The sequence below is a fragment of the Antechinus flavipes genome, chromosome 2, assembly GCF_016432865.1.
Source record: "Antechinus flavipes isolate AdamAnt ecotype Samford, QLD, Australia chromosome 2, AdamAnt_v2, whole genome shotgun sequence".
NCBI classification, from domain to species: domain Eukaryota; kingdom Metazoa; phylum Chordata; class Mammalia; order Dasyuromorphia; family Dasyuridae; genus Antechinus; species Antechinus flavipes.
The window spans coordinates 212,954,079-212,979,259 of record NC_067399.1 but is presented as its reverse complement, the minus strand read 5'-3'; the positions used below and the strand labels follow the sequence as shown (position 1 = coordinate 212,979,259).

Below are 25,181 nucleotides of genomic sequence, written 5' to 3'. Positions count from 1 at the left end.
ATGTGAATGTATAATCATGTAGTCATAGTATGTAGAGAACATATGTAACTTGCCTTATCTTATTCATTATTTCAATATTTCATTACGCTCCTGAGGGAATAAGACATTTTCTTTTAACTCACAAAACTTCATCCTTTTCTTTACTCTAGTGTAGATGCAGCATCTCTTTCTAATACTCTCTCAATCTAATAATACTTCAGGCCAATTAGATAATATTGTGAATATAGTAACCAGTGCCAGGCCTGTAGTCAGGAAAATTCATCTTCTTGAGTTCAAAGGTAGCCTTAGACACTTACTAGTTGTTAACCTGAACAAGTCACTTAACCATATTAGCCTCAGTTCCCTAACTGTAAAATGAGCTGGAGAAAGAAATGGTAACCACTCTGGTATTTTTGCCAATAAAACCCCAAACAGGGTCACAGAGCTGCACTCAACTGAAACATCTGAATAACCAACAACAGAAATACTATTTCGTGGTTTAGCTGTAAGCATGAAAAGCTAGTCAAACAAGGAAGCAAGAAGGTATTATCTCCCCAAGTATTCCTTCAAATACCTCTCTAAGGTTTCCTTAGAGGTTCACAGCATTCTTTTAGTGGGCCAGTAGGAGGACTGAAAATGATATTGCTGCAAAATGCCTCACACCTAGGCCAGCCCCATGCCCTCTTTTTAATACTTAAATAGCTGTTGTTAATCAAAAAGGTTGTGTTTATCTGCTCTGGTGATCTTACTGTCCATTGTCACAAGAAAAATAACTGAAAAATTGTCACTATCATTTCACCATCATGAAAAGGACAATCATGAAGGGCCTGGTGGATTTTGGGTTCCTCACTCACATTCAGCCTCATTCGTCTAAAGGCCTAACTATTCTTAGTTTTCATTTGTTTGTTCTGGGAGCAGCAGCCAGGAAAATTCCAGGTGTCTTCATCTATTGGTTGAAATCCTTGGTTGTTTTCTTCTATTCTATCAAGCATAGCTAATTCAAGTTTATTCCAGTACTACAATATGAAAATAAACGTAAGAAGCAGCAGATTTGGCTCTAATGAGGACCTTAGAGATCATTTGAGTCCAATTCTCTCAATTTGCAGATGAAGAAACTGAAATCCAGAGAAGGTATATGAAGTTTTTATTAAGTACCAGCTATGTGTCAGACACAGTGCTAGGTTCTGGGAATACAAATATAATCAATTAAACAATCCACATTTTAACAGATGTTGACAGTGATGGAATCAGGATTTGAATTCAATTCCTCTGACTCCAGATACAGCAATTTCCCCACTAACATCTTACTATGTATTGGGTCTCCAAGCATAACATTTACAGGAAAGATCTATTACATTTTAGCAGCATTTACCCACTAAGTAATATTCTTCCACAGTATTTTTTAAAAACAGTGCTGGGCACACAATCTCTCTGATAATGAAGGAAGAGACCTTTAGCAAAGAGGAGTTTTCGATCATGGCAAAAGCCCTGGATTCTAGTTCAGAGGAACTAAATTTGAAGCCCAGCTCTGCCATTCTGTGTCTGTGTAACTGTTAGCAAGTCTTTTTTCCCTGTCTGGATCTCAGTTTCCTCTTCTGTGAAGGGAAAAACTTAGATTACATGGTTTCTAAGTTTCTTATCAACTCTAAAGCCCATAATAAGGAAAGGCTCACTGGATAGTTCTATTAACACTTTAAACATCTCTACTTTAAGTATTTCCTGATATGGATGCTCTCTTCCAACAACTCAAAAACTATTTATTAAGCACTTACTACATACTAGGCACAGTGGGTACAATGAAATGCAGAAATAATGCTTACCTTCAAGAACCTTACCATCTAACAGGGGAGACACCATGCAGACAACTATATGTAAATATATATGGTAAATTGGAGATAATCACAAGGGGAAGGCACCCAAATCCTTTACACCATTCTACAAATTAATAGTACATGCTCTTCATGAGTCACTGTAGCCAAAAAATGCATCATTCCATAGCCAAGCTGATGATGAACCTCTCCAAACATAGCTACTACTGTCTTCAGATGGCAGAAATATATTATTATAAATTCCAAGCCTTTTCTGCTTGGTAGTACCAGTACTGTACTCTGCTGGCATAGTCTTGGGTATCTAGTGTCACTTCTACACTAAGACATAATGAGGTGCTAATAGTATGCATTATGTAAATATTTAAATGGGAGGAAAGAAAAGGAAGAGAAAGATACAGACCTCTAAGTGGAACTGGCTATCTGGCTTCAAGAAATATTTTACTTAGAATCCACATTCCAGCTAGCTAACTCAGAATGATCTGCTATCAGTCTTTTACAGATAAATGGAAGCTACATAATGACTGACACCCTCACTAAACCCACTATTTTCCCCTACAGAAGATTTTAAAGATTCTGGAAAATGTTCTGTCTTGGGCTGATGGGCTGGTACCCAGCTGTCATATTATCAGAGTCAACAGTTGCAATCACGTCTGGCATAGGTTTCCTAAAATTGGGGGCAATCCAGAAAAGACATATTTCAAAAGAGGACTGGCAGACCAAAGTGAGTAATGCTTTTAGTACTTGAGATCAGTTACAAGAAAATTATTTCTCTAGAAGTGAATGTGTGTAGTTTGTGTGTGTGTCAATATGAAATTTCTATCATTTTTTTTTAATCCCACATTTTGGTAAAATGTAAGATCCTTGAGGGTAGTGGCTGTTTTTGTTTTTTCTTGATAATCTTCAATTTGTAAGATAATTTCTGCCATAATAAATATGTGATTAACTGCTTGATTCACAGTCTTTGTGTATATCTTTCAACTGTACTCTTTTGATTTATATGTCATAGCTAGTCTATTTAGAAATAGGCAGGCCTTAATCTTAAATAGGCAGGACTTAATCTTAAAGAAAAATTTAAAAATTTAAAATTGAGATATCTGTGAGTTCATGATTGGCCAGTCCTTTTCTTTTAAACCTGGAACTGAATGAGAATAGTATTTATGTATTGCCTAATGAAAAAAAAAGAAATGAAGACTTAACTCTTCTTATAAAAAATTCCATCATCTCTAGTGTCAGGGTATTAATCTGAACAAAATCCAAATCGGAATTCTGTTTCCCTAAATTTATCAGCTAGTGATTTTCCCCTGACTTCCTGCTCTCTGTAAAGCATTTTTATGACGTACAGTAATAGACTTCCATTTAAAAAAAAAAATGAATGTTTCAGGAATTTCCTGCTTCACAGACTCCTTGCAATGAAATTCTTTAGGGCACTTTGAGATCATCGGAAGCACCAAATATTTTTTGCTGTCTCATTCTCAGAGCATTTTTTAGGAATGTCAAATTAATCTGAATAGAAATATATATGTGTTCATTGAGATTAATGAACACTATAACTAATGCTAGATTTCGAATCCTGTGACTTGGTTATCATTCATTACTAAGCATTTACATGGTCAACTGAAACATGTTTACAAAGCAATTCACAATCTTTTATTAGTTATTATTCACAACAATGCTGTCACCATAGTATCTTAAGGACTCAATGCAACAAACTCCTGGTAGTGAGGGGGGAAGTTGCCACCCACCAAGATTCCTATAAGCAGATGAGAAAGGAACACTGAAAGTGGAGACTCCTTCAACACAAGAGGGAATAAGTTCAAATAGAGTCTAAGAATACCCTTTAAACTGCCCTCTTCTTTATTTTTTAATACCAAACTCAAAAATTAATCAATTACATAAGAACTGTAATTAATCAATTACACAAGACTGATACAGAAAGGGGAAAAAAGGCTGAATTTTGTTGAATTGCTTGAGGGCAAAAGGTTTTTAGCTACTTAATTTTTTCAACAAATAAAATGATAAAGAGGGGTTCATTTCCCAGATATTCCAAAAATCAAAGGTCTTTCCAGTTAACATTCATCCCCAGACCCACAACTTCAAGAATCTATATTAAAGCCAAAGTCCTAAACCCTAATTTAACCCTCAAAGATTTGGTAATAGTGATTCATTGATCCTCAAAGGATAGGGTGACTTTCATTAGTTGTTCCTATAATTGTACAACACCAACACTTTTAATCCATGTGCATATCTACCAACATTAAAAAATAAAAATGTGCATAAGCCAAAAAAAAAAAAAAGTTTGAGAACTACTGTACCAGATAATGGAATGAAGAATTTCAATCAACTTTCATTCCTTTTTTTGGTCCTCTTTCTTGTGTTCTGACTACCCTATTGTGACTAGCATTAGAAAATCTACCATCTGTGGGCTGAGACAGTGTTTTAGAAATTGATGCCTTGTTTTCATCTAGAAGTTGGATTTTAGGAGTGACAGTGATTTGGTCTCCCTGGCTTAATTTGGTTTCTAACTCCTCCTCTAAGTAGTTGCCAAAGTGATTTTTCTTAAGAGCAGATTGGACCATATTACTCCCTTCCTTATTAAACTCCAATGGCTTCCTTTTACCTCTAGGATAAAATATAAACTCCTCTGTATAGCTTTTAAAGCTTTTCACAATATGTGATACCAGCAAATGCAAAGGCAACACTAAACTCCATTACAAAAGGCAAAAACTGCATGTATAGTTTATTCCCTGTCTGACCTAGTACAAAACATGGGCTAGATTTAAAGATTTCATATTGGCTTTTTTTAAAGGCATACTTAAGACTATTTGAACTCCCCACTTTTGTCTTTAATCTCACCTTTTAGCAGTCCTTTCTAATATTCTAATGTTATTACTTCCCCTTCCCACATTCTATAACACAAACTGACTTTCTTGCTGTTCTTCATATACAGCATTCCATCTCCTATCTCCATTCCCTTGCAATGACTGCCTGCCATACCAATAATGAAACCCTTCCTCATTTCAATTTTTAAAATCCCTTGTTTCTTTTAAAACTCAGCTGAATAGCCATCTTTTAAGCCTTCCTTACTCTCAAATTATCTTGGATTCAGTTGATAAGTACTTATATACATGTAATAGAGTCTCCACCAATAGAATGTAAATTCTGAGGGCAGAATGATTTTATTTTTGCCTTTGTACCTTCAGCACCTATCATTTTGGCACACAGTTGAAGTTTAATGAATGCTTGCTAATTGACTGAATGCATTCCACTAAGGAATTATATGGAATAAACCATCTGTAGCACTAGGTTTATAAAAGAAGTCAGAATTGGTAGAGGAAATATAATTTTTCCCCTACTTAAAAACAATAAAAAAGATCACTATGCATTCTTCAAATCCTAGTTCCTATTTCTCCAAATATACTGCATAAAGCTCTGCATCACAGTACATGCTTTTATGTTCAGAGTTTAAAAATCTACATGTATACATAGCCTCCTATTTGTATCCAGCTATATGTATGTTTAATATCCTATACACATGCAATTTTTGTTTATGTGTTGAAGATATTTTATTTTTTTAAAAAATAATAGTTTTTCATTTTCAAAATACATGCAAAGATAGCTTTCAACATTTACCTTTGCAAAATTTTGTGTTCCAAATTTTTTTCCCTCCTTTCCCTAAACTGCTTCCCTTAGACAGCAAGCAATCCAATATATGTTAAATGTGTACAATTCTTCTATACATATTTCCACAATTATCAGGCTGCACAAGAAAAATCACATCAAAAAGGGAAAAAAAAGAAAAGAAAACCAAAAAGCAAACAAGATGAAAAAGGAATGTTATGATCTATATTCATTCTCCATAGTTCTCTCTCTGAGTGCTGATGGCTCTCTCCATCACCAAACTATTGGAATTAGTCTAAATGACCACATTTTGAAGAGTCACATCAGAATTGATCATCACATAATCCTGTTGTGGCTGTGGTACAATGTTCTCTTGGTTCTACTCACTTCACTTAGATTTAGTTCATTTAAGTCGCTCCAGGCCTTTCTGAAATCATATTGCTAATCATTTCTTATAGAACAATAATATTCCATAACATTCATATACCTCAATTTATTCAGTCTTTCTCCAACTGATGGGCATCCACTCAGTTTCCAATTTCTTGTCACTACAAAAAGGGCTGCCACAAACATTTTTGCACATGTGGGTTCCTTTCCCTCTTTTATGATCTCTTTGAGATACAGGCTCAATAGAGCCACTGCTGGATCAAAGGGTATGCACTTTTTGACAGCTCTTTGAGTATAGTTCCAGACTGTTCTGCAGAATGGTTGAATCATTTCACAACTCCACCAACAATGAATTCGTGTCCTAGTTTTCCCACATCCCCTCCAACACTTAATTATCTTTTCCTGTCATTGTTTAAGATACTTTAAAGCCCTAAGACTAAACCACACTGTCTTTTCATCTTTCTATAGCATTCTAAACCATATTCCAACATGGTGGGCACTCAAATGCTATTCATTTTTCCCAACAAAATTATTTCCAAAAATACTTTCACTCCTCCTTCAAAATATGACAATCCCTAGAGAGATATACTTAAATCATGACATTTGTCTTCCTCATTCTTCTTTTAAATTTTTTAAAAAACTTTTTGCTGAGACAATTCGGGCTAAGTGACTTGCCCAGAGTCATATAACTAAGAAGTGTTAAGATTTGAACTCAGTTTTTTCTTGATTTCAGGGCTGGTGCTCTATCCACTGTGCCCACCTTGCTGCCCCCTGTCTTCCACATTCTTAAAAGTTCCAATTACACTAACACATTGTTGGTAGAACTGTGAATGGATCTAGTCATTCTGGAGAGCAATTTGGATCTATGCTCAAAAAGTTAAAAAAACAAAAAAACAAAAAACAAAAAACTGTGCATACTCTTTGATCCATCAGTGTTTCTACTGGGCTTATATCCCAAAGAGATAATAAAGGAGGGAAAGGGACTTGTATGTGCAAGCCCTTTTTGTAGTGGCTAGAAACTGGAAATTGAATGGATGCCCATCAATTGGAAATGGCTGAATAAATTGTGGTATATGAATATTATGGAATATTATTGTTCTGTAAGAAATGACCAGCAGGATGAATGCAGAGAGGCTTGGAGAGACTTAAATGAATTGATGCTAAGTGAAATGAGCAGAACCAGGAGATCATTACACAAGGGGACAAGACGACTATATGACAATCAATTCTAATGAACATGACTCTTTCCAACAATGAGATGACTGGTTATACCCAGACAGAGGACTGTGGGAACTGAATGTGGATCACAACATAACATTCTCACTCTTTCTGTTGTTGTTCACTTGCATTTTATTTTCTTACTCATTTACTTTCCTTTTTGATCTGATTTTTCTTGTGCAGCAAGAGAATTATATAAATGTTTACATATCTTGGATTTAACATATATTTTAATAAGTATAACATATATTGGATTGCTTGCCATCTAGGGGAGGAAGTGGGAGGGAAGGAGGGGAAAATCTGAAACATAAGGCTATGTAAGGGTCAATGTTGAAAAATTATCCATGCATATACTTTGAAAACAAAAAGCTTTTAAAAAAATAAAATAAAAGTTCCACATTCCTTTTCTACTATTTCCTCCCTAATTTCTATATGACCTAAACAAAAGTCATGCTAAATTAAATACCTACTATACCTTTAATTATAAAAATAATAACAGTGATAAAAATTATCTCCCCTGGATACCAAGAAACACAATAATTTTTTTTTAGCAAAAAAACTGTGAAGAAGATGCAAACACCCTCAGTAATGAGACAAGTCACAGTTTACAATATAATAATTAGATGGTATCATTCGATTATTGTAATAGAGACAAATAATCATCCTAAAGCTTTTCCTGGTATAAGATTTGAGAAGCCAATTTTCAGTCTGTAAAATGTATATTATGTTGACCTCTCTACAATCCAGTTAAAAACTATAAGCATGTTTCTGAAGTGTTATTAATAGAATACAAAGTATAGTGATCTATGCGTGTCCTTTAGCAACATTTAAAATAGATACAAATATATGCAAAAGTTGAGACAAAATTAAATCCATTACAAAAGAATTATTTACACAGTTTGTTCTGGATCTGACTCATGACAAGAGTTAGAAATTGGCTCCATTCAAATTCTCTACTCTTTATGCTTTTGGGGCAGGAGGGAAGAGAGAACAGGAGTGGGGGTGGGTAGTGGTAAAGACCTGTGATTTCATTGCTATATGGAACACACAGTGAGGAAACTTCCTGTGTTCTACTGCATGGTAAAGTGAGAGGTTAAGTCATTTGTACCAGCTAGTTTGCATCTGTGGCTGCATTTGAATCCAGGTCTGCATGTCTTTGAAGGCAATACTTTATCCACTACGTCAGCTCCCTCTCATTGCTGAAGCTACATTACGGTGTTGATGTCCTGGCCATACCTGATCTGCCGCCAGATTCACTAATACATCTTTATAAATATTCTTGCGTCGTACATTCTTGCTACCTTGAGACCCATACTATCAAACTCTGTGAGGTCAGAGAGGAGGGGCAGAACACCCTGGTGTTCCGGTAAATGTTCTGTACTCGTACCCACCCCCTCCTCACTGTCACTGGAAGGGGCTAGTTATGGTAGACAGACAGATGGCAAAGTTCTTTTCTGTGGGTGTTTTTTTAAATCTTCCCCCTTCAGCATTACCAGTGTCTGTGCATGACTGTGCTGGGAAGAATGTAGAGGCCAATGGAAAGACTGCTGCAAAGCAGTTCTCTGAAATGGTTTTCAGGGCACTTGATACCCAGCAAGCATGGGGGTTATGGCAAGGATTTGCCACCACAGAGATGGTGCCAAGAGAACAAAGCAAGGACACAGAAAAAAACAACCTGACAAGAGAGGTAGCTAGTCTTCCCAAATGGAATCTAATTTCAGCAAGCCCCTTCTGTTTTTACTGCACAGAAGTGTTTACAGAACAATCATTCAGACTATTTCTTACACCCTTTCAAGGTTCCATATACTAATGTTTCAAGCAAACAGGAAAAAAAAAACAAATAAAGACCTCTTTATAAACTGAAAAGGAGAGTTATAAGTGAGAACTCATCCTTAGGTCAGGTTAGTAACTGGCACTTTCCATCTCCTCAATGGCTATTTCAGACACAGTCACTACTATTAGCTGCCCGGAATCTTCATTAGGGAAGAAGATACATGTGTATGTGCATGTGTGTGGGTGCAACAGAATTTTGGTCTAGATAAGCTCTAAGCATAGGGCTTGAAATAGCTTATGATATAGTATATTTTCATATAAAACAGAAATGTGTCCAAAGAATAGTCATTAGTAAACTATAACAATGTAAAATATTTGAATAATGATCTTTTAAAAAATATTTTTTTTGGCTGGGAGAATAAGTGAAATACCTCCCCCCTCCCATGCTTTTATGCTAAAAATTAATTCATATTGATCAGAATGGAACAAAATCATTTGAATGAGAAGACTGGAAGAATCTATTTCACCACTCTGGGTTTCAATTTTCTCATTTGTATTTCCTTATAACCCTTCCAATTCTAATTCTTAAAATCCTATATGGAAATTTGCTAGTGAGCTTTCTACTCAAAGGTCTTACTAAAGAGAGTCCAACTGGAATTAATTAGTCTCTTATTGCAATGCATTTGCACCTAGCAAAAGTCATACTTATTAAATGCAAAGTAAAATCCTTGCTAAATCAGTAAAGAAAAGTAAGGAATAGCAATTATTGCATCCTTCACCACCATAAGTTTACCTGCACTTAAACTTATTCACCATTATGAGGGTAGAGAGCATAAATGGCAGAAATATCATTTCTAGCTACTAATGGACTATTATCATGAACTGCTCTTTAAAAAATAGCTTACATTTACAAATAGTGTTTATAGAGCACTTTACTCACCACAGTTTATATGAAACTATTAGTAAAGTATTAATATTCTTATTTTACAGATGAGGCAAAGTTCTCACAGCTGGTAAGTGGCAAGGTGGATTTTGAACTCATGACTTCACACTCCAAAATCAATGCTCTTTAAAAGTGATCTTGTTGGTTATATGTTGCAGTCAGCTCATACCCAGGCCTTTCCACTGACCTCTCTGTGAAACTCTTCATTTCATTCTTTGGAGGCAGTAGTGTTCCTGGTCTCACTACTTTGCATAAACATATGTTAAAATATTTGAATTAAAAAGATAGTTTTTTTGCCATTAAAGAAAGCTAAGTGCTTTGAAATTTCCCAATAGCAATCTAGCTCCTCTTGTCTTCCCTTTTCAACTCTGAGCTCAGCTCACTGTCCATCTGTTCACCCTTTGATAATAAACATCAGGCATAAAGCAGGGAAATATACACTTGCCAAAAGTATTCTCCATGGGGATGAAGGAGATTCAACACAGAGTCTAGGTCAAGGGGAGAACTTCTTGTGAATGGTGAAATCCTCCAGATGGTCCTGATTTCAGATGACAGTGTTGTGACTGCAGTAAAGCCCTAAGATATTGCAGTCTCTTAGAAGAGCTCCAAGTGAAGAAGAGCTTCACTTGAAGAAGTTTGGCCTGTTCATTCACACAAAAAAGACCAAATGGATGAAGAATGCCTATTACCCAGATTTCATTGGACAGCTGAATGGATACCCCATAGAGATTGTCCAACATTATGGATATTTGAGATAAACACCATGGATTGTTACAGCATGTCTCTTTAAATTCATTTCACTCTTTAAGAAAACTGCTTGCCCAGTGTCTGGTGGGAAACTCCCTGGCAAGTGAAAACAGAAGCAAAGGTAAAAGAATGTTGAGAATTTGGCTGCTGCCTGCACTATTAGGATGAGCAGCAATTACTCAACTGCCTCAATTGTCAGAGACAGAAATGAGCATGTGAATTTAGGCAAGTTTTAGCCTGTCTTCTTTGCTCAGACTTCCTTCTTTGCAGTATGTGTCACCTACCTGCCTCACAACCACACTGATTAATAAGGAAAATGAGGAATCTGATAAAGATAGTTTCAACACAATTAGCAGCCTAAAGCAGGTATACTATTCTTCCTTGAATTCAAACCAAGTCATGCAGTTAGGTTAGTTCCTAGATTTCAGTTATTTAAGCATCTTGCAGATGATGATCATATTTTTGAAGTCTTAGTTATTTCTTAAGAAATATCCTTAAGGAATAAAATAATATATTTCCTTAAATCAAAATTTCTTAACCTGATGCCCATGAACTTCAAAAATTATCTTTATAATTGCATTTCAATATAACTGGCTTTCTTTGTAACCTTAAATATTTTATACTTTTAAAGACATTATTCTAAGAAAGTGTCTGCCATAGGCTTCTCAGACTCCCCAAAAGATCTGTAACACAAAGGTAAAGGACCTCTGTCTAATATTTGTAAAAGATTTTGCAAACCTTAAAGGATTATTCCAATGTCAGTTATTAAAACTAAAAGTTTTCTATTTGTTCTACTTGATTGAAACTAACTCTTGAAAGAATGTACAATGATCAATTCAGTGGTTCAGTAATCCGAAACAATCTCAATAGACAGAAAATGCCATCTGCATCCAGAAAAAGAACTAAGGAGACTGAATTGTAAATCAAGACATACTATGTTCACTTCTTTTTTCTATTTTTTTAATCTCTCCCATGGTTTTCCCTTTTGCTCTGATTTTTCTCCCCAACATAATTCATAAAACAATGTATTTTTAAAAATTTACTGGAAAAATTTTTTAAAAAAACCTAATACTGATAATCCCATGTTCTGAAGGATCAAGAAAATCACATTTGGAAAGGTCTTCAGAACTTATCTACTCCAACATCATTCAAAACATGAACCTACAACAGAGTGATACTTTGCTTAGTCACTTAACTGGTGATTTACATTGGGTATATGATCCATATCTCCTGACTCTTACACCCAATTTCTCTCCTCTACCTTATGCTATTTCCTCACAATTAAAACATAATATTTAATACTTTCCTAGTACTTCTATCAGTGGGAGGGATCTTAGGTAAACATCTGATCACAAACAGTTATTTTCTTTCTTCATTTTCATTTTAGAGATAAAACATCTGAGCCCAAAAAATTAAATTATTTCACTTAAAAATGGTCAAAAGGAAGCTGGAATCTGTGGTTTAATCAATTTGTAAACATTTATTAAGCGTCTACGCTATACCAGGCACTGAACTGAGCTTCTTTAGCAATCTTTCTTCCACTGCAACATGCTATAGACACCCTGGAATCCTCATGATTAGGAATTTAGCCATGTATCTACAAAAGCTACAATTTTCACTTAAATTACTTGGACAATTTCTGGACTTGTGTTTACATCATAGATGCTGGTAGCAAAATCACTCAGCTGTGCCCCAAATGTAGCAATTTGTTTTCAATATATGAGCATCTAGTGATTAAGGGCAGAAAATATCCCTTTTATTCTCTAACGATACTTTAACCACTGACAAATCCATTTGCTTCTTCCTTGAGAACATCTTTATAAAAAAATCAATATGCCTTAATCCTCCTGCAAATACTTTACTTACCTTTAGAGTAGAATGAAGTCTGGACCCTATCAATGATGATGGCATGGGGCAGTCCAGTAGATTTTTTTGAAAGTTTTTAAATTTGGGGTTTGACAAGATTATGGGATCTCCTGTAAGTGCAGGATTATAAGCAATAACTCCTACTGCTAAAACACCATGTGTTCTGTATGTTCAGTTAAAATTCCTAGCACATTACAAGCATTTTATTATCCCAACTCATATGAACAAAGTTTAGTTCAGGTCATACTTTCTCAGTGTAGTTCTGTCTTAAATCACCACCTCCTGTAGTTTCTTAGACAGGTGTTGCATCTCTTCAATCTGGAGATTCTTTTCTTTTTATCATGGCTGTGAAATGCTGGCCATCTTTGTATGGGAAGCTAAATAAGTTACCTCTTGTAGACAAGGACACTAAGTGGACTCAGGTTTCATCTATCCCTGCCAGAAATTCCTTTCTGTTTTGAATCTGAGATGTTTGTTTATGGTTTTTTGTTTTGAAATGCTAAATAAGATGGGCTCAGTTTCTAGTTACAGCCTACATCCTTTTTTACCTCACTATAGCCAGAGAAGATGGCTATGATAGAGCTAAAATAAATAATTTTTAAAAAGAGAAATCTCCCAAAATTCTCCTCACCTTCCTTAGGAACTAAGAAGTAAAATTTTATTAAAAAGGCATTAACCAACCAAATAATATACTTGATGTTCCTTTTCCAATCTTTACAGATCAAATAAATCTATCCAAAATAAAATAAAAAATTAAAGTGCTTTAAAAATTTTTGCCTAATATACATATATTAATGGTTACACACACATACACACATATATATTTTTAAATAAACCTCATAAATTTTAAGGAAAGTGGGGTGGTTGTTGCCTCTCTTGTGGTAAAAGTTTAAATTTGTTGTTAAAATGCCTGGGTAGTGTAGAAACACAGCACTAGGTGGCGATATAATGCAGTGGGCCTAAATCAGAAGGACCCGAGTTCAAATATAATCTCAGACATCAGGCACGTGACCGAGCCAAATCACTTAATCCTGTTTGCCTCAATTTTCTTTGAAATCTTTAAAATAAGCCAGAGAAGGAAATCGCAAACTCCAGTACCTTTGCCAAGAAAATCCCAAATAGAGTAATGAAAAGTCAAATCTGGCTAAACTACTACAGTAATATGGCACTAGAGAAATTCTTAGTAAATATTCAGATCTTATTACCAAATAGCAAACAATGAGTTTCAAATCCTAGGTGGCTAAATCAGTTTTAAGGACCAGAGAGTTGTCTACTTCAAGTATTATCTTCTAGTCCTCTATATCCATTATGATGCCTTGGATTTCTACTTAAGGGGGAAAAAAATGCGTACTTCCAGTCAGAATGGCATAAATAAATAAATAAATAGATAGATAGATAGATAGATAAATAAATAAATGAATGAATGAATGAATGAATAAATAAATAAATAAAGATGGGAGTTTGCTGACCAGATCTTCTAAAGGAGATATTAAAAAAGTCAAGAACTACTAATACTCTGATTCCAGATCAGCATCTTCTTTGATTATGAGGGATTTATAGAAAAGATACGACAACTCATGTCTTCAGCAAATCTATAGGACAGGACTAAAAACTAAAGAGAAGAGAAAACTAATTGGCTTGCAGCAGCCTTCACCCATTCTCCATCTCATTCCCAAACTTCATTCTACATTGCCAGCTTATTTCCTTACTGTAGTCAACCCTAAACCTTATTTTATTCATTCTAAATTATTCCCATTAATTTCAAAAGAGGTCATAAATCTTTAAACAATGTTTATATTTAATAAATATAAATATGCAATACATATCATCTATTGAAAATATATGTGCATTTTCCAGAGAGCTGATCATCATCATCATAATTTATATTCATGTGACACTCTTGGATTTATGCAGCATTTTACACAACAAATCTGAGATGTAGGTAATAATAGCAAGTATTATTAGGCAAAGTAATGATATGCCTTTTACCACACAGGATTGAGAGTTAGAAGAGTTGGATGAATCCCAGTTCTGTTTATTCCCTACATGACTTCGAATCACATTCTCTATAGGCCTTATTTTTCCACATTTATAAAATGAAGGAATTGATCTCTAAGAATACTTTTAGCTGTAAATTCCTTTTTAATTTTTCATTGTTTTCATTTTATGGATAATGAAATTTAGGCTTTTTATACCCAAGTCTATTGACACAAAATACAGTGCTCTTTCCATTATAATTTATAACCATCATCAGAGCTATTTTATGTTTGATACTAATGAACTTATAGACCTATTTTTTAGTTTTGACCTTGCTTGAGCAATGTTCTCACCCTTATTTTTCCCACCCTTATTCTCTGATAAAAATTTCAGGTGTTAATTTTACCCTTAACAATAATAATAGCTAACATTTATATAACAGTATTTTAAAGTGTGCAAAGCATGTGTACCAGTGCATATATAATTATCTCATTTAGCCCTTTGCAGTAGGTACTATTATTATTATTCTTATTTTATAGATGGGAAAACTGGAGAGGGTTAAATGATTTGTCATGGGTTACACAGCTATTATATATGACTATGAATCTGAACTCAAGTGTTCCTCATTCCAAAATTTAACATCTAATCTACTATGTTAACAACTTACTTGGCTGTCATTCTTAAGGATCAGTTGTGTTTGAGGAAGTATAGTCTGCATATATGGTGCTTATGGGGAAGAGGAAGAACGACTTTTAAAAAGGTATATGCTTGACTAAGAATATGAAAATGGAAGGGAATAAGGGGAAAAAGAAGAGAAAAACAGAAAAAAGAGGGGAAAAAGGTGACAAGGAAAGAATTGCCTGGATCTCTGCTCAGATTGTTTTTTAAAGAGTACATGATATCTGGCTTCAGTGTTACTAGATGTGAAGATTCAAAAGTTGGAGTTAAATGACGGGACTAGGTCCCCTGTTGGTCACTATTGCTGCAGACCTGTTTGATTAGGATGACCTATCTAGCAATGTATCAAGGGTGACAGAAACACTGAAGGGATCTATAACAATAGCACCAGGCCAGTTATCAGAGAGCAAGAAGCCATGTACACAATCCCTTTCTGCAAAATAATCTAAAAAAGTGAGAGGGAATGTTACAGACTATAGGAAAAGTAAGTATTCTAAAAATAAAATGTTAGCTGACTGGTACAAAGTTAAATACAAGCTTTCTCAGAAATATGGCAAAAAATATCCTGATCCTGGATAATTACAAATTTTTTCACTTCTGAAATTCTCCTTGTGATATGGACATGAATTTGGGTTCTAGAAAGCCATGATAAAAAGTCAATTATTCAACTTGTTGAACATTAAAGAGAATAAGGGAAATAGGTTCAGCCAGGTCTCCCGAAGCATATTCTACTCAAGGAGTTGAATTCATTTGGATGGGCCTGGGAATTTGTTCCCATTTAGAAAGTCTTAGTGTTTTTTTTTTTTTTTGGAATGTTATTTTTTGTTTTTATTTTTACTTTGGGGCCCAGAATATAACTTTATAAGCTAAATATATCAAGGATAATTTTAATTACTTCTGTTCATAACTCATTAACAAGGCATTTCCCTAAGTATCTAAGTGATAGAGGAAAGGCAAAAAAAAAATTAGTGGGTAGAAGAGTGTAAGTTGAAAAACATTTAAAAAGGAGCAATATCTCAATGGCACTCATTCCACTGTACAAGTAAGTATTTTCCCACTCAGGAAAAAAAATGCCATAACATCATAACTACTCTTTTGAACTATAGTTCAAATTTAACAATAGAAAATGATTTCTTATTTATCAGTGAAAACTATTGTTTTGATCTATATTTTATAAACTTTTTTAAAGATGGGCAGGATTTACCCTGTCCCCTTCAAGTCATCCCATTCTGAAGAGAAACTCTTTTGTTGTTATGACATGACTTCCAACTTTTGGGTTGTCATAAACTATTGGATTTTTTTTTAACTGCTGACTTTATTTATTATCTTCTTAGTTAGAATATAAGTAAGCTCTTTGAAGATAAGAACTATGTCTTAAACTGTTATACTGCCAAGGACTATCTCCAGGTTCCCTCTTCTCTAAATTCAGCTATCACCCTTCTGCCAAAACAATTTCCTACTACACAACTCTGATCCTTCCCACCTTTAGTTTGTAAGTATCATTTAGAGTATGTGTGTGTACATTTGTGTTTGTGTGTCTATACACACACATATACATATGTATGTACATTTAGTTTCCTCCGATATAACCTCTGAAGGCAAAGACTGAATTTTTCTTCACATCATTAAATCAGAGAAATCAATGTCTGACACGTAGGAGGTACTGAAGAAATGCTTGTTAATTGATTAATACTAATACACCTTCTATTAAAAAAAACCTTCAGTATTTCCTCACCAACTAAAGTTTGTTGTTTTTGATTGTTTTTCTAATGAGGTGGTAACATGTATTGTCAAAAAATTATCTTCCATTCATTTCTGGCAAACGTGTTCATGTTTGTGTTGTGCATCTGTTATCAAATTGTTGAAGCCCATCAACAAAAGCAAATTACTTAACTTTTCAGAACTTTCATTGACCTGATTTTCAAAATACAAAAAAAAAAAAGAACAGTCTCCAGGTGTATCCAATTTTTCAGCATCCCATTTGGGGTTTTTTAGGCAAAGATACTGGAATAGTTTGTTATTTCCTTCTTGTTTTGTAGATAAGGAACTGAGGCAAACAGGGTTAAGTGACTTGTCCAGAGTCACAGTTAAAAAGTGTTTGAGATCACATTTGAACTCAGAAAGATAAGTCTTTCTGATTCTAGATCTGCCACTCTACCCACTACGCCACCTAGTGTGTCCCTCTCTTTTTGGAAACTATGCTTCTCTCAATTCAGCCCAAGAAAACCTTAGCTTTTTTGCTTACCACATCACACCAATGACTCAGTGTATATACAGTCTACCAAATCCTTTTCAGAAATTGTCATCTATACATATTATACTTCTAAAGTTGATTTTTTTAACTCAAGTGCAAGACCTTTTATTTATCCCTAATAAATTTCATCACATAAGATTAACCTCAATGCTATGACCTTTCAAGGTTTGGGATACTAATTGGATAACTATATCAGATAACATCCATTGTGTTAATTATCCCTCCCATATTAGAGTTATATGCAAATTTAATACTATCTACACTTTGCCCACAATACATTGATAAAAAAGTTAAAAATCACAGTACCAAGCACAAATCCCTTAGGATTCAAGCCAGTAACAACCACAGTTTGAATGAAGTCATCACTATCCATTTCACTGTATAATCACATAATTCATACATTTCCATCTTCTCCACTAGAATCATGTAAGATACTTTATCAAAGATTTATTAAAATAAAGCTAAACACTATCATAGAAGTCCTCTAACATACTAGTCTTGAAATCCTGTCAAAAAAGGAAATATTAGTCTGATACTACCTTGATGAAGTCTCTGTAATTACTACTTTCTTTTCCAGATGTTCACTAATCATTTCTTTAATGATTCATTCTAGAATATTACTAGAAATCAAACTCACCCTCATAGGTCAATAATTTGAGACTCTTGTTCTTTGTATTTGAAAATCAGGTCAAGCAAGGCTCAGGTAAGTTAAAGGACTTGCTGTTTTTGTTGGATGCTTCAACAATTTGATAACGCACAATATAAATATGAGGACATACTTACCAGAAATGAATGGAAAATAAAATTTTAACAATACATGTTACCACTACATTAAAAAAAAAAGTTTTGGTCTTTATAGAGGATCTTTCAGAATGTCTATTATAGTTAAGTAAAGCAAACAAACCAACATTCATTTTCCAGATAAACTTATACTGACATTTGGCATATGCTGGCAATTACTTTCCAAAGAATGCTTCACATTGTTTGAAATGCTTCTACCCTTAAAGAATCATAGAAGCAGAAAGTTTAGGAGTTTCAGAAAACCTTAGTGTCTAGCCCATTTTTTTCAGATGTTTTCCCAATCACCACATTCTCCTGCCCATGCTATTGTAATTGTCTTGGGGTGATCTACATTTTCTTTTCTTTGCAACAACTTCACAATTTCTTAACTCACACACACTTATTTCACAAGCTGCATATTCATTCACTTGGGTTATCAACAGTTTAATAAAACAACTATATAGAGAGCATTGTGTATATATTACTAAATACCTGTTATAACCAGACATGCTACCTATAGAGTTTATGATTTTTCAGACAGTTTTCCTTATAAATCCATGTAATTGGCAATTAATAATTACAGTGCTTTCCAAGGGTTGGTGGCTTGGTAGTCTTAGTTGTTAAATTACTTTAGTGAGTAAATGCATTGAGCAATGTCTTCTCCTTTAGGAAATATGAAATTTGTTTAATTTTCACTAAAATGTTTTAAAAACTTCTACTTTTCCAAGATGCTGAATTGATATTTTAGTAGCTCTGTTAGTCCTTTGTATATTAATACACGCAAGTGAAGGTCACTCAGTTCCGATGATTTGTATATGTTTTACAAGTAGTCCCCAGTGTTTTGTCAATATTTACTTTTGGTATAACTAATTATTTCCTTATTTACTTATATTTGTTTCTCTTCCCACACTGCATTAACATAATTTTATTAGATCTTTGTTTGTTTCTCTCCAGTGGCAGCTCAGAGATTTCTCTACTACAAGATCCTCCTAATGATGAGAATAAAAGACATCAGTTGGAAACAAAGTTTGGAGCCTTGGGCTGTGTAATTTCCCAAACTCTGCTACAAGCTTACTAATTTCCATGTATTACTTTCTATCCATTAAATGCAAACCATAATGCCTTCCTTAGAGGACAAAGTCTTAATGAGAAGTCTATCCAACACAGTGAAATTTACAGAAAATGTTATATAGCAGCCCTCCTTCAACTCAGTCATGAGTTTTCCTGGCTTCTGAATTCTTTTTTTTTTTTTTTAACCAAAGTACTATAACAGCAATTATTAAGTTGTTGAAACAATTTTCTAACCAAAATAAGACTTATTACTAAAATATGACTTGAGGTAAAGAGAAGGATGCTTTCATCAAGTGTGTAATCTTGGAATTCTACTTCCCTAATCAGTTATAGATCCTTAAAGTAGCTATTTAGATTCCAGTTGTGGGTTTTTTTTTTTTTTTTTTGGTTTTTTTTTTTTTTGAGCAATGAGTTTAAAGATGATAGGGACAGAGATAGAAAAACTATCATTGGAGCATCTTATTTCATGTATCTTTGCTAAAATGGGGCCATAACTATTTTAATTCCTTTATGTGTGAAATTCAAGAGAGAAGCAGCATATTCTCCACCACTTTAGTTCCAACCATTTCCTGCTCCCCCCCCCCCCCCCCAGCAGTAGAATGTTCTTATTTCTGTTATCTCTAGATTAAGGAAAAGTTGGATTCAATAAATCTAGCAATTCCTTTAACATGAAATAAATCCTTTATTGACCCTATCAAAACTTCTCCAAAAAATTCAACTTGTATATTTAAACTGCTTCCCAAATCCCAAAGAGAACCTGAAACAATCTTCTTAGCCTCTTAGAGTCCAAAGCTCCTCACACTAGGTGAGCAGCCTTTTTAAGAAATAGCAATAATTTTTACATTCTGTTTTATTACTGACTTATAGATGTGCAGGAAGCATTCACTGAAGGGTTAAGAATCCTATCTATAGTCACATAGCTCATATGCATCAAAAGCAAACTCAGAAAAGTCTTCCTGACTTTAAACTGGGAACTCTATCCATTATGCAACACTGCTTCTCAACAACCTGGGATAGCAAGAGGTTAATTAAGAAAACTTGGAACAATGGGTAAAGATCTTAAGACCTAGAATAGAGGTTTTTAGACTAAATTTAAAGAAAATACAAGCATTGATTATACTTCAAAGAGGATCATTCAAAGACTTTTCATTTGAACTACTGGATTTCAGAGTTGTTGTTTACCAAAAATAAAGGAAATATGACCCATAGTTTTCAAAGAAAAAGATCTATAACTGTCTGCATATGTGTATGCATGCATTTATAAATATACACAATTATATGTATGTCCTTATTACTTCTATAGTTTTACTTTGATGCCTCCTTGTCATATGGAGTGACTTGGCATTTAGTATAATACTCTACACAAAAAAATAAATGCTTGATGAACTAAATTGGCCAGAAGTACTAGAAAAGTTTTAAATACAGATGGTAATAGACTGGTTTGAACACCAATCTAGTTTAGTTCAGAAGGTTGGCCACCAGGTTATGGTGTAGGGAGGATGTAATCTACATGGATGGCAGAAGAAATCAATACTAATTAAATGAATGATCCATGGAGTACTGCAGTAAAAACATACATACATATGTACATGTATATATTTATAAATACACACAACATACATATATATGCATGTAAAGATGTGTCTAAATATTTACTTATTTATGAATTTTTTATATGATGTGAAAACTGGAAAAATAAAGTAGAAATATCTCTAATAGATCAAATAGAAGAACTGTTATGTTGTCTTTACTTCTAACACTGTTTTTCAATTATTAATTCTTTGGTACCCACAATGGCTAATCATTTAAAAAAATGTATCTTCAAGATCTAAGGTAAGAAGACCAAACATAATTATGTTTTTGGTTTGGTCCCTAATTTATATGACGGTGGCCACAAGTTATTTATCCTTAGATGATCTATTTCCTCATTTTTTGAGTATGATTAAAAAATACTACCTTTACAAAGTATCTGTAAAGAGTAATTAAAATTATTAGGAAGCTGCACATATGACTTTAACCTAAGTAATCAGTTCTTTGGAAAAAGGTAGATGAGTCATATTTCCATATTGTAAATGTTTTCTCAGTAAAACCATTAATAACAATAATAAAAAACAGATATATTTTAAAGGAGTTTACATTAACAGATACAACCAGTAGGGGTCATTTCAGTGCAAAAATTGCAGCAAAGAAAGACACTATCATGAAAAACATATAGGATACTGTGGATGTTGGTTAAAATAATTACTGTTTCAGCCCAGTAAACACCTGAACAAAACTGCAAAATGAGTGAAATACCTGTCACTGTGAAATTTCCTGCAAAACAATAGAAAAGAAGAGGGAAAAAAGCAAGTATCTTCTGGATAATTATTAGCACATTAAAGATTTCCTTTCAGTTTTGCACAAAGGAGAACAATAGTATTTCCTTATTTTTTTTTAAATCAAACGAGTGGTCAGTCACTGAAGTCATCATAATTTACAAAGATGTTTCTGAAACCAATCTGATCAATTGCCAGTATCAAACTTGACAGCCTGATTGAATCACATATAATCTGAATTTGTGTCTTTGTAAACTTTCAGTTTCTTGTATTTAGAAATACAAATGTCTTGCTACTTTGGAAATTCTAAGAAAGGTTCTGAAGAGCTCTACATTTGGTAGAGCTGAAAACAAATCTACTAGAATTAAATCCATTGCTACAGAACATTAATTGAAATCTAATTATGTCAAATAACTCTTCTAAGCATTTTCCATATGAATAACAAATGCATGGGGTGTTACCAGTGGAAATGAAGTTATGTAGAAATTGCATCACTTCAGAGGAATGAAATGCTCACCAGCAACTGCCAAAAGAACTCCATACAGTGACATGGTAAAAATGTGGCCAAAACATTTGATTATTGTAAAAACTCACTGTATTCTTCCTTTTTGTCACCAGATTCTGGTGAGAAGAAACAAAATTTAGTAAGAACTAGCTCTCTAGGACCTATAAAAAATTAAACCAAAGCAAAAAAAAAAAAAAAAAAAATCCCTCCCTGAAACAAAAGCAATTTTCCTGTACAGCCACAAATTTCTAACTTTGCATTTTCACTGTAATCAAATAGATGAAGTTGGATCAAGTCAAATATATATTCTGGGTAACAATAAGTTAATTTTTCCAGAAGATCTCTATTTTATTTAGAAGTAAAAACTTTGTTCACGGCAGAATTTGATACTAAATGTTGCATTCCATGGTGATACATATAAAGTAAATAAAAGCAACCTGACCCAAGTCACTGTCATAAGGGCAACCTTGTCTCTCCTACCCTTGTTCTTTTACCAATATTGAAATCCAGCCTTCCTTTAAAAAGTTTCCTATCATCATTACTATTACTAGCTTACAAATCAGACAATTCTTCTGACTTTCCAAAATTGACCGGCTTTCCAAAAACAAAGACAAGGTAATTTATTCCCAAATAAAGGGGAAAATGAGCATGTAAATCTGTTTTATAACTATTTTTGCTTTAAAATTTGACAAACCATACTGAACAAGAAAGGTATTCTGGAACTCTAACACTATAACCAATTTTTAAAACCCCACTGAAAAGATTCTTCCCTCAACATTCCTCAAGTGAGTTTTGGAGAAAAGTGACAGAAAAGGGCAGTTTCCCTCCTTTCTCTCCTGTTCCATTCCCCAGTCTTCAATGGCAGGAAGAGTGTCTGACTTTATGACTTATTCAGCAAAACGGTACCAAATAGCGTCACCATCCACAGCTCAAAGGGGATTTCTTTTTCCCCGGTGTCTAACTTGAACTTCTCCAATTCGTGCTGCATAGCCAAATAAAATTAACTTTATCTTTCTCCCTCTCCCTCACTTCTCCCCCTCCTGGCCAGTGTGGTCAACCTTGGGAGGAAAAGACAAGGAAGCCGGAATTTAGGCTGACATCCACCAACAGTAGCTCTCCAAACTACGAAAGCTACTGCTCTTCTCATAGAGGGTTACCTATGTCAGTCTAAACCTAGATAGGGTGTGGGTAGATTGGGAGTAGTCTAATACACAAAATGCTGCAGGAAACAGAAACAGAACAATCATTGCTGTCAAAAAAAAAAAAAAGTAACCAGCTCTAGGATCAAAAAAGCAGTAGTTATCTGATCTTGAAACCAACAGCAAATAAGGGGCCCCCACCAATCAGCAACTCCCTCATTCGGGCTCCTTGGACTCCCTTTCCTCGAGGAGAAAGAGAAGCCTTTGACCGTTTTCAATAGGCAAATAAATGAGTAACTACAGTATGCAACTTCCCCGGTGCTGACATATTCGGGAGCTGAAATTGATTTATATGCGCAGGGAGGAGGAAAGGGGAGGAAGAGAGGCACACACAAGGAGAGGGAGCTCCATCAACAGAGAAGGGACTTTCGTGTACTGTATTCTGAACGTTGTTTCACACTGCAGTATCGAGAGGGAGGGCCGGAGAGGAAGGAGGGGAAGGAAAGAGAGAAGGAGGTAGGGATCAAGGCCGGGACTTCCCCCCACGGAGCAGCCTGCGGGCAACCTCTGCAGTGCCCCCCGAAGAAGGCGCAGCAGACTCCGAGACCAGAGTCTGCACCACCCAGCACAGGACCAGGCCATTTAATCTATGGAAAAGCCCTCCCCAACACACAGGCACAGCCCAACCAACACCCCTCCGGGCGGCAGCACTATGTGTGTGTGTGTGTGTGTGTGTGTGTGTGTGAGGGGGGGGAGGGAACACCGCCCCATACTATAACCCTCTTCCCCCCCAAAAAAAAATAAAAAAACCCGACTGCAGTTGGCAAAGGGAACGAGCAAGAGAAAAGAGGCGGGGGCTCTCCTGGGGGCGGCGGCTGCCTTTGCCTCCCTCCTCTGGCCTCTTCTTGCCTCGGATAAAGTCTCAGCTAAACTTTGTTTAGCGGAGTGAGTTGCGCGCCGAGGTTTGGGGGTGAGGGGTAGAAAGGATGGAGGGTACAAGAGCTGAAGCCGGGCCTGGGCCAGAGGTGGGGGAGAGGGAAAGGTGGGAGGGGGCGCGTTCACAGTACCTTCGCAAACGCCGACTTCGTACTCGGTGATGGAGTCGCCATTGAGCGGGGGGCGGATGACACAGCGAAGCCCCCGGTCGCAGGCTCCGTGGAGCCCGTACACGCCGCCGCAGCTCTCGTTTCTCTGTCGGGCGCACATATAACAGCAGCCGCAGATCCCCTGCACGATGCTGCCCGGGCAGTTCTTGGGCTCTTCGCACTTGGACTCGTCGCAGGGCAGGCACACCAGCGCTCGGGTGCCCGAGCGCGCTAGCAGCAGCAACAGCAGCAGCGGCCCCAGCAGCGCGACCAGGAGGTGCCCGCAGCCGGCCAGCCCCTTGCCCCCCGCCACCAAGTACATCCTCCTCTAGCGCCGCCGCCTCCTCCTCGCAGCCGGGCCGGGAGTGGAGCGGGCGCCCTTCCCTCCTCCTCCGGGCACACTCGCCCCGGCGGGCGCCCAGCCGGAGCCCACGGTGGCCGCCGCCCCCTTAGACTCCCCCTGGCGCGCGACTCCCCAGCCGGGGCGAGTTCCCCCTCTCCCCCTTTCGGCCCGCGCCGACCCCAATCCCAACTAGCGTTGGCGCCCGCAGCCGCAGCAGTAGCTTCCCCTCCTCCTCCTCCCAGGAGGGAGGGAGAAAGAAAAGAAAGAGAGACAGAAAGAGAGAAAGAAAGAGGTAAAAAAAAAAAAAAAAAAAAAAGTTTCCTCTCGGCAGCTCCGGTTCAACCCAAACTTCTGGCGGAGGAAGCGGCGGCCGCGCTGGGCTCCAGCCCCGCGGCTGGGCGGAGGTGGCGGCTCCTCCTCCTGCCGGGAGAACTGTGGTGGCCCCCGCAAGAGCAGCAGCACCAGCAGCAGCAGAAGCGGCGGCGGCAGCGGCAGCAGTAGCAAGTCCCCCCCTGCAACTGGGTCCCCGGGTCCCCGCCTCCGGAGCCGGGCGGGAGCGGTGGCGCAGGCTGAAGGTTCGCGGTGTGCACCGCCTAGCCCGCTCTGCGCGCCCCAGCTCGCCTCCCTCCTTTCCGTCTCCTCCGGGCGCTTGTTTATGGCTCTAGTCGATCCGC

The 25,181-nt window shown here is 36.3% G+C and overlaps 1 protein-coding gene across 4 annotated transcripts in view; it reads right to left on the bottom strand.

Annotated features, from left to right (window-relative positions):
* Positions 1-24,591, bottom strand: part of CRIM1 (cysteine rich transmembrane BMP regulator 1) — a 227,318-nt gene extending 202,727 nt beyond the window's left edge. For all 4 annotated transcript variants that reach the window (XM_051976136.1, XM_051976138.1, XM_051976137.1 and 1 more), the window contains exon 1: positions 24,147-24,591. In XM_051976136.1, the coding sequence (XP_051832096.1) occupies positions 24,147-24,486 (340 nt within the window). In that variant the 5' untranslated portion in view covers positions 24,487-24,591. The remainder of the gene's footprint in view (positions 1-24,146) is intronic.
* Between the last annotated feature and the right edge of the window lie 590 nt (positions 24,592-25,181).